Source organism: Camellia sinensis, chromosome 11 (assembly GCF_055761805.1).
Source record: "Camellia sinensis isolate YWXY chromosome 11, ASM5576180v1, whole genome shotgun sequence".
Lineage (NCBI taxonomy): Eukaryota > Viridiplantae > Streptophyta > Magnoliopsida > Ericales > Theaceae > Camellia > Camellia sinensis.
The window spans coordinates 144,585,888-144,596,961 of NC_138971.1; the positions used below are offsets into that span (position 1 = coordinate 144,585,888).

Consider the following 11,074-nt stretch of genomic DNA (forward strand, 5'->3'; position numbering starts at 1 on the left):
TTTCCAATTCTTGATTGCCAGATTTGTAATGGTAATGTTCACAAATTCAAATGCTTGACCTTGCATGGACTTGTTAAGTGCCCTAATATCTACCGGTGTGCATAATATCGTTAAAATTGTCAAAATCGTCAAAATCGCATCGAATTGCACTATCAAGGTAAATTTGTTATTATTTGTCAATCGAATCGTCGGTTCTTGGTAAGAAAAATAACAAATTCTAGTGACACTTTTATTAATCCGCCGGTTTCTATTTTTCTTCCAAACCGCACCGACCCTCACCGCTATTAAATCATGTTTTATAAGATTCTAAAAATTATTTTTTACTTAAGTTTTCTTGTTGTTCTATACTTTAGAATATAGTATTACATTACTGCTCGAGGGGAATTCAAGATGTCAGTAATCCAAAATAAAGTTGGATTCCAATTCACTTTTCAGTCTTTTTTTTTTTCTGGCCATGTTGCAAACTTGTATCAGTTCATTTTTCAATCTAAATACTTTTCAACAGTAAACATTTTCAATATATTGTAAACTCTTAATGATATTAATTTTATGTATTGTATTTGATAATTGTAACTTCCACAGATGCTTGTAATGAACTAATGGCATAGTCGTTTATATTATCATGTTGTTGCTACACTTGCTGCATCAGAAGAAAGTTTCGCAAGATGCTTAACATCATGGTATCTCTCGTCTTTTTTTTACTCTTTGATTTAAGTTTTGTAATTTGAATTATATTTTTTATAAACCGCCAATCCGCCCGAACCGCCAAGACAAATCCGCCATTATTTGCCAACCGAACTGTCAATTTTTGATAAGAAAAATAACAAATTCTAGTGACACTTTTATCAATCCGCCATCCGCCATACAATTTTTATTTTTCTCTCAAACCGCACCGATCCGCATCGCACACACCCTTACTAATATCCATTAAGTCCCCCCTTTTTTTAATAACTTTTATGAACAAATATCTGGAGTGCTAGTGCTTGCTTGGGCCCATTATTTTTTACTTTCTTGGTTTGTTATACTTTATTGGAATGGATTTGAAACATTTTGACTTATTTTGAAAAGTGAGTTTAAAGGCCCATCTTAATTTTTAATTCACTTTTTTTTTTAACATAAAAAATTAAAAAATTAAAAAAAATTAAAAAATTAATTTTTAATCATCTTCTTAAATTATTCCTTTGATAAACTGCTTGTTGCTCGAAGTTCCACGCAGCTCGGGGATCGGGCCGAATTTCAGCTCGGTGGTTTGATTCTCGTGTTGCCAGCTGCCCTGTTGTTTTCCCAACATGTTGATCACGTACTTAAGCTTTGTTTGGTTGTTTTGCCTAACTCATATCAGTTTTTGCTCAAAATCAAATAAAACGGGACCCATCTTTAGTGCCGACTGCTCGTTAGTGGGATGTCCGTAGGTGGGTTTCCGTAATTTTCTATTTTTTTTTTGAGAAATGATTCATCTCCTTTTCCCTCCACCCTTTTGACCCCCTCTCTCTCTCATTGATTACTTTTTTTTTTTTTTTTCTTTTTTTTCCTGCTCCTCCAATCACCACCCGTCACGTGACAAAGGGGTGAGGGGTGACCCCAAAAAGGGGTCCCAAACATTATTATTTTTTTTTTAAAAAAATTCTTGCTTGGTTGGTTCTAACATGCACTGTCCTTTATGTGAATTAAGATTATCTTCTTACACTCTCTTCTTAACTTTCTACTTGTTAAGTTATTGGGCTCACTTTTGAGTTTAATTTCGATAATTCGAACCGTTTGTATTTTAAGATTTGTTAAGTATATCATACTTGTAAAAAATCAAATTGATTAAATATCAGAAACTATGTGTTCGGATCATCGAACTAAAAATCATTTTTGAAAAAAAATTAATTAATAATTTTCCCAACACATGCTTTCTGATATCCGATTAACTTGATTTTTAAAAAATATGATATACTCAACAAATTTTAAAATATAGACGGTTCGGATGATTGGAATTGGGCTCAAAAGTGGGCTCAATAACCAACAAATAAGAAGTCAAGGAGAGAAATTGAGGAGAGGATCTTGAATCCTTTTTTGTAGCTGCTGTGAAACATGCGTCAAGCTTTGATTGGAGGATTCAAAAACAAGTGTGGGTTTCAACTTCTCTTTATATAGAACAAATTTCTTCATCGTTGCCTATCTCGTTCACTTCTGCAGTGTGCCTCTTTGACATCATTTGATGTTTCCAGCGGCTTTCCTCGTTGGCAATGTGTATTTGTTTGCTCACAACTGGATTGCTCCGACACCGTTGCTATCGACGTTGGTTCTAGGTCACAACCTTGTAAGTAACCTCTCAATCTCTGTTGTTGATTTTATTGCTATCTTTCTCTCTCTGTTGATTCCGGCGATTGTTAGTTGGGGCATTTCCCATCTTTTTGGTCTTTCATTTTTCTTACTCTAGAAATTTCATCTGGTTGACATTTTATTTTATTGATTATTTTAACTAAAAAAAAAAATTTTAAAAAATAACTTGCTAAACAGGTCCGTAAATTTTAAGTAACCTAATCTAATTATCACAAATAAAAATCCTTGGAACCCTCTTCTTTTGGAGACTTCTATAATCCCATTTGGATCTCAACCATTGATGTATGTGTGAGACCTACTCATGTATGTGTGGGGCCCACACCATCAATAGTTGAAATCCAAAAGGAGTTGTGGGAGTCCCAAAAAAAAAAAGATCTCAATCATTGTTGTATCACAAATTCAATCTTAGTTTTTTTTTTGAAAATATCAAGTTCTCTTATTTAACCTAATAGATATAAGTTATTAAAAAGATATAGGTCCACTTATTAAAATCAAATCTAAATAAATATATATATATATAAGTTATTAAATTTATTTTTTTTAAATGAATAATAAATTATATAGATTCTTTTATTGATTATTTCAATTTAGAATATTAACAAAATACAATAATAAAACAAAAATAATTTTTAACAAATCTTTAATTTAAGCCCTAAAAAGTAAGTATATATATTTTTTGTTTTTTTTTTTTACTTTATTTTATAATTAAGATGATATAAAGTTATAATTAATATTTTATAAATGGTTGGCCCGAGCCAGCCTAGGCTACAACTCTTTATCTCAACTGTAGCCTGAATATTAAATAGGTACAAAATTTCAACCAATTCTAACCCTATGAACGAAATAATTTTCCAAACCTTAAGCCTCCGTTTGGGAAGTGGGTTGGCTTTTTGGCTTTTTGGCTTTTTTGGCTATTTTAGCCTGGGCTTAAAAGCTTGCTTTGGGAAGGGCTTTTTGGCTTTTTGGTTTTTTAGAGTTTTTTTGTGAGAGAAGAATGTAATGATTATAGGTTGGATGTGATGTTTTGTTTGTTATGGCTAAAATAGCCTATTTTGTTTTTTGTGGCTAAAATAGCCAAAAAAACCTACAAACCCACTTGCCAAACACAGGCTAAAAATATTACACTGAGTTGGGTGGATTGGGCGGCCCATTAGGGCGATGGCCACCCTTTCATTGGGAGGGTGTTATTGAAAATGCATTTGAAATAATTTTTTTACAAAATTATTTATTAAGTTCTATTTTGTTAATTGAATTTTTATTTCGTAGCATTATATTGAGAGGATTGATTTATGTGTTAAAATTATTGTAAATTTTAGTATTAAAGTAAAATTTATTGATTTTTTAAAATTATTTTGATATACTTTAAACCACATCAGTTTTCTTAGCCAACTCTCATAACATGTTCAATTGACAATTAAAATTAATAATATATTACCAATTAATTGGTCGGCATTGAAATTTTTGGAATCAAAATTAAGTTCATCTTTTAATTTTTTTTGATTGATTAAAAAAATAGGTAAAGAAGGCCAATAATGCATGACTACTTACCAAGAGTCAAACATAAAAGTTTTAGACCATCCCCATAATGTAGAGCACTATATCTACAAATACTCTTTCAAGATAGGCTTGCCTCCAATTAAATTTTGTAAACTTTTATCTCATGTAACTATTTAGATCAAAGTCAAAACAAATTTGTATTTTTTTAATATTTTAACAGCACACCTATCAATCTTGCACACCATTAGTTGCTCAACAAATATAGTAATTGTGCATACGAAAGCCTGCACTAAATAAATTAGATTGGAGCTCCGCAGCTGAAATGGGCTATCCAAGATCTGGGGATCTGCATAACAAGGCACCGTCAGGGTTGCCTGGCTAGAGTTGGTTAGAAAACCCCTTCGGCGTGAGAATGAATGATTGGAGAAGATAAAGAGCTCTCTCTAGGTGTAGAGAGAGAAAGAGAAATAATGTTTTTGTTTAGTTGAGTTAGAATAAGTTAGGATCCATTACCTTCAATGTGAAAAGAGTGTTGCTTATGTAGAATACTTTACTTGTTTTCCAAGATGGTTTCATGGAGTTTGGATGCTTAAGGCTTCCCTTATCATTGTTCAAGGTGGAGGACCACAAGGTAGTTGACCATAGAGACACGTGCTCATTGTAACCATGTATATAACAGATTACATTCCCTTTGCTAACTGTTTCTATAATTCTAGGAAGGGGGGACCAGCTGAGGTGACAATCTGTACATGTATGCATTCACAGCTTCCATGTTTCTTTGTGAAGTTCCCTCAGCTCGGTTCCAAATGTGCCTCGGATCGGCCTTTTGTAAGATTGTTTTGTAGAGATGGGCTGGCTCATCTAGATAGCTTTATGTGGGCTTGGCCCACTTTGGTTCTAATGATGGGTTTGGCCTATTAGTTCGGTCTATGAATTAGGTCCAACAGTTCGGCCTGGCCCAACAGCTGGCCTTTTCCTCTGCATATTGGGCTCAAGTGCTTGAAGACTTATGACTATCATTTACAGGGAGATGGGCTCACTAGATTGGCCTACGCAGTTATCTGGCCCATATTGGATGGCCTACTCAAATTTGGCTTTAGTGATTTTGACCGACCCAAGACTTGGATCCGACTCGTTTATATTTTGTCCATTCAATAATTTATTTACATTTAGCTTTATTTGCAATGAATTTCAGACAATTTTTTTTTTTTTTTGTAGAGAAAGGATGACAGAGTTTTTTTCATTTTTCTCTGTTAAAATTCCGTGTGTGGGAGGAACTTTTTCATTTTATTCAATCCAACATACTTCTTGATCTCTCTTTTAATTTTTAGATATATTATAAATACACTTCATAAATTTTACTTAAAATACAAAGTGTTCTTATAATTTTGAAAATTACAAATATCATTGTTATAATTTTTTTAATTAACAAAAAATAAGATTTATAACTACTCTCCTATATAACAATAAAATTATATAAATTGTTAATTGAAATATATTTATGATAAAACTATTAGTTGACTTGATAATTTGCTAATAAAATAAGTCAGTTGTTATGCAATTAAAAATTCAAAAGAATAGAATATAATTTTTAGAACCACAGAGGACAATCTATATTTTAAGCAAATCTTAGAGGGTATATTTATAATATACCCTTAATTACATTTGTGAATTAAAACATGATAAATACAAATGTGATTAAAATATAAATAAAAATAACTAAAAACAACAAAACACAAAACACAAAAACTCTATATATATTGTAAATCGATAGGATAAATATTTATATCATCAAACAGACTTCTAGCCTATACATGACTTCACACGAGTGTTACATAATTACTAGACCAAATGACCTAAGTGCTTTTAAAAATATTCACTAACGTTGTGTTTGGTTGGGGGATTTGGGAAGAGATTTGGAAAGGAAAAGGAAAAGGGTGTGTGAAACTAAGTGAAATATAAGTATATTTTATTTACATTTCACTTATCTTTTTCATTTTATTTTCCAAATCTATCGTCAAATCCCCTAACCAATCACAATATAAACATAAGAAACACAAAAACTATATTTAAAAACTTAAAACCAATAGATGGATTAGATTTACAATCCAACCCTTCATTCCAATATAAGAATAGCAAGAAGACGGATAGCTTTCTTCAAAGTAACTCGAAACTGTTCTTTCATATCCAACTCTTCTGATCTCATCTCCTCCGACAACTTTCAATCAAACGCCTGAACAATGGAACCCACCATCAAATGCACCATCCTCGTCGCCAATGGTATCCCGGGACAAATCCTCCGACCAGCACCAAACGGAATATACTCAAAATCCCTTCCTTTATATATAATCCACCCTACAATCCAAAAACCGCTCAGGCACAAACGATGTTGGATTGTCCCAGTACTCGGGGTCTCTCTCAATATCCTACGCATTGAAGAGGACTCGGGTGTCTTTGGGGATGGTGAAGTCGAGGAGTTCGACGTCGTTGCGTGCTTTGTAAGGCAAGAGGAGGGGGACTGGAGGGTGGAGTCGCATTGTTTCTTTGACGATTGCTTGGAGGTATGGAAGAGAATGGACGTCGGATTCTTTGAGGGGGTTGGTTTGTTGGGTTTCGATTGTTTGGAGGAGTTCTTGCCGGCATTAATTCTTGCCGGCATTTTTGAAGGAGGGATGGGTTTCAGAGGAGTTCTGCCATTGCCTATTCTGTTATTGCAGATGTATCGCTTCCAGTAATGAACAAGTCCTGTCATGCAATTTTGGAATGAGTAAGAACAAGGATGAATCTAGGGGGTGTGGAGGGGGGACAACTGCATGGCCAAAAATTTAAAAAATATCATATATTATATTAAAAATTTTAAAATAATTAAAAATTAAAAGAATTTGCACTCTCAAATATACTTTAGGGATGTGACATTTTATTTTATTAACTATTTTAACTTTCTCTCTCTCTAGAGTGGAGGTTTTTCTTGCTTTCTGCAAGGTTTCTTCTCGCTGTAGAAGTTTGGAGGAGGCGCTCATGGCGAGATGGCTGACTCCTTTCTCCATCTTACTAGTACGTTATCTCTCACGTCAGAGGAGGACACAGTTGTGCGTCCTAGGGGGGACTCTACAAGATCGATGACAGGTAAATCGGATATGTGCCTTGTTGGCAAGTTACTCACTCGTATGCCGTTTAACTTTGATGCCATGAAGAGTACTCTGTTATCTGTGTGGCAACCCACCAAAGGATTGCAGGTGCGAGTCATTGGCGACAACTTGTTTGTTTTTGTGTTTGGTCATGTTGTGGGTAAACGGCGCGTATTATTGAATGGCCCTTGGACGTTCGATAAGCACCTTTTAATGTTGGGAGAGATGGATCCCAACGTTCCACCATCTAACATTCGATTGACATCGGTGCAATTCTGGGTGCATGTTTGCAACCTTCCTCTAATTCTTATGAATAAAAAGGTTAGTCAAATAGTTGGCAATTCTGTTGGGCAGTTTATTGATATGGATTTTGAAGATGGTGGCATTGCATGGGGCAGAACAATGCGGATTCAGGTGGCTATTGATGTTCGGAAGCCTCTACGGCGGGGGATGAAATTATCTTTGTCCTCTACAGATCCTCTCTGGGTGGATTTCAAATATGAGCGCCTTCCGATATTTTGCCATTTTTACGGAATGTTAGGCCATAGCGATCGAGAATGTGATGCCAAACTCTCTTCTGCAGATGGAACTCTGGTTGATGTGCAGCAGTATGGGACCTGGTTGAGAATGGATACCTTCAAAGCCAAAGGGCCTCGTAGACACGTTCCGCTTGATAGAGGTGTTGGGGTTCGGCTTTCTATTGGTCAGGGGACTCAGATGGAGATGGCTTCTGAGCTTGTGTATAGGGGATAGGGGGCACCACAGAGTGTTTCGCAACCCTGTGTTTCGGTGGCTGTGATCCCTCACCGGTGTCGGGATGAGAACGACCACGATGGAAAGATTCTGCTACCCGTGATTGATGGCGTCAGTCAAGGAAATGCGTTACATATGCCTACAACTCCAGGTCTTACCATAAATTCACTCTCATCTACTCTTTTTGAATTTATGAATGAGCGGGAGGTTACTGAAGAAGGGGGGCTTGGGCTTCATTCTACACGAAACATTTTGGGCCTAGGCGGGGCTCAGCCCACTCTAATTGAACCAGTTCAAGTGGCCCACATTTCTTCCATTAATCGTAATGTTTTGATGGAGGTTGAGGCTAGCCCATTGGGTGCAAAAGTGTTGCCCAAAAAGAAGTGGAAGAGGGTGGCCCGTCAGCATATGGATCCCAAGACTGATAACTCAACTGATACGGGGACTAAGAGAGTGATTGAGGAGGTGGTAGGTTGTGGTGTGCCTCAGTGTGATGAGACTTGGGCTGTGAATGCTGGTAAACGGTTGTGTGTGCATGGGGGTGATGATTTAAACCCACATACCAATAATCCAACGGTGGAGGCTGATGTTCAGCCTCGCCGATCCCAATGAATGTTTTATGCTGGAACTGCCGTGGGCTTGGGAACCCACGGTCAGTTCGATCACTTCAGTTTCTACTGAAAAAGGAAGTTCCTGGGCTGGTTTTTCTCATGGAGACCAAGCTCGATTCGAAGCATATGGATGGGATTCGGCAAAAAATGGGACTTTGTGGTGGTTTTTATGTCAATCAAGTTCGACTTGCAGGCGGTCTTGCTCTGTTATGGCCTACGGGTATCTAGGTTAGTGTGAAATGTTATTCAGTTGGTCATATTGATGTATTTGTGGAAGCTGGTTTGGGGGAGCAACCTTGGAGATTTACAGGGTTTTACGGACACTCGGAAATGGCACAACGGAAAAATTCTTGGGCATTATTGCGAAGCCTAGCAACATGTTTCTAGATGCCTTGGCTTTGTGCAGGTGATTTCAATGAAATTTTGTTCTGTCGAGAGAAGTGTGGCGTAGTGGGGCGTAGTCCCTCACAAATGGAACATTTTCGAACTGTTATCGCAGATGCACACCTGGCTGATATGGGCTTTGTTGGGCCACTCTTCACTTGGTCTAATTACCGAGGTGGCAACGCTTTGGTTCGGGAGCGATTGGACCGTGGGTTAGCTAATGATGCTTGACAACTTTTGTTTCCCCATGCAAAGGTCTATCCTATGGCGTGCACATCCTCTGATTATCTCCCTATTTGTGTTGACCTTTGTGGGGCTAAGGAACAATGTCAATCTCATGCTAGTGGTCATCACATGTATCGGTTCGAAGCTATGTGGTTACGGAATGCAAGTTGTGAGCAAGTAGTTGCTGATAATTGGAGGCCCTCTTCTACTGCGGATGTTCAGAGTTTGGTCTCTAATATTTCACATGTCAGTTTTTCGTTGCGATGGTGGGACCGTAATGTGTTTGGGTGTGTCAAGCAGCAGTTGAAGGAGAAAACTGATCAATTACAGCGGTTGCTTACGCTGAATTCCAATTTTCCGGGAGATGTCGCCGAAGTGTGTAAGCTACGATGTGATATTGATGAGATTTTAGAACGGGAGTCTATTTTTTGGGGGCAACGTGCTCGAGCTAATTGGCTAAAGGATGGGGACCGTAATACTTCTTTCTTTCATTCTAAGGCCACCCAACGTCATAAGAAGAAGAAGATTGATGGGATTGTTGATCCTAATGGCCTTTGGCAGGAGGATCAAAGCGTGGTGGAGGACAACTTTGTGAATTACTTTTAGGAGTTATTTTCAGCGGGTGAGGGTTTGAATATGGGCCTAGTTTTGCAGTTGATTCAGTCTAATCTAAATAGACCTTTTCTGCAGTTGAGGTCCATCATACGCTTTTCCAAATGCATCCAACGAAGGCTCCCGGGCCCGATGGTAAGCCTGCTTTATTTTTCCAAAAATTTTGGCAAGTGGTGGGTCCTAGTGTGAGTTCTGCGGTGCTTGGGGTGTTGAATGGGGTTGATGAGATTTCACATATTAATCATACTTTTATTGTGCTGATTCCTAAAATTAAAAATCCCAAGCTAATGTCAGAATATCGGCCAATTAGTTTGTGTAATGTTGTCTATAAGATAATTGCAAAAGTGTTGGCCAATCGTCTCAAAGAGGTGCTGCCATCTGTTATTTCCGACACTCAAAGTGCTTTTATTCCTGGCCGTTTGATTACCGATAATGCATTGGTGGCATTTGAAGTGTTCCATTTTCTTAAGAACAAGCGGGCGGGAAAAGATGGATGTCTTGCGTTGAAACTTGACATGAGTAAAGCTTATGACCAAGTGGAATGGCCATTTATTAATCAAAGGATGCTCCAGTTAGGCTTTCCGCAATGATTTGTGCAATTACTCATGAATTGTGTGTCCACAGTATCTTTTTCTGTACTTGTTAATGGGAAACCTTCAAGAATGTTTCACCCAACAAGGGGCCTCTGCCAAGGGGATTTGCTTTCGCCATACTTGTTCACTATTTGTGCGGAAGGAATGTCGGCGCTCCTCGCCCATGCTATGGCAGATAACCGGTTGTTGGGGATTTCAATTTGCCGGGGTAGTCTGCGATTGTCACATTTGTTTTTTGCCGATGACAGTCTTCTCTTTGCGGCTGTTAAGGAAGATGAGGCGGGTGTGTTGTGAGATATCCTCAAAAAGTATGAGCAAGCATCGGGGCAGAAAATTAATTTCCAAAAATCTGCTGTTTGTTTTAGTAAAAATACGAATTTGGCTACGCAGCAAGTGGTGACATCCATTCTTGGGGTGGGTTTGTTGGCGCCTTACGGAAAGTATTTGGGGTTACCATGTTGTGTGGGGGCACTCTAAGAGCGCAGTTTTGGGGTTTGTTAAGGAGCGCGTTTGGAATCGATTAAATGGTTGGAAGGAAAAATCGTTATCGGTTGCGGGTAGAGAGGTACTAATTAAGTCTATTGCTCAAGCAATTCCCACTTACATTATGTCCTGCTTTCGTCTTCCTGATGGAGTGTGTCATGAAATTGATTCTATGGTGTGAAATTTTTGGCGGGGACAAAAAGAGGAAACCCGTAAAATTTATTGAACTAGCTGGAAACAATTGTGCAAGTCAAAATTAAATGGTGGTATGGGGTTTCGGTGCCTTCAACAGTTTAATTCGGCTTTGTTGGCCAAACAGTGTTGGCGATTAGTGCAGAGGCCTCAATCGTTGGTTGCGCGGGTGTTCTAGGCTCGGTACTTTCCTCAAACTTCTTTTCTTGATGCTTTGTTTGGGTGTAACCCATCCTTCACCTGGAGGAGTATAGTTGGATCTCAAAGT

At 37.7% G+C, this 11,074-nt stretch overlaps 1 protein-coding gene across 1 annotated transcript; it reads left to right on the forward strand.

Annotated features, from left to right (window-relative positions):
- Positions 1-8,965: 8,965 nt before the first annotated feature.
- On the forward strand, positions 8,966-9,532 carry LOC145802736 (uncharacterized). The gene has a single exon (XM_082895500.1). It carries the CDS (start codon positions 8,966-8,968, stop codon positions 9,530-9,532), a length of 567 nt encoding a protein of 188 aa, XP_082751626.1.
- Positions 9,533-11,074: the final 1,542 nt, after the last annotated feature.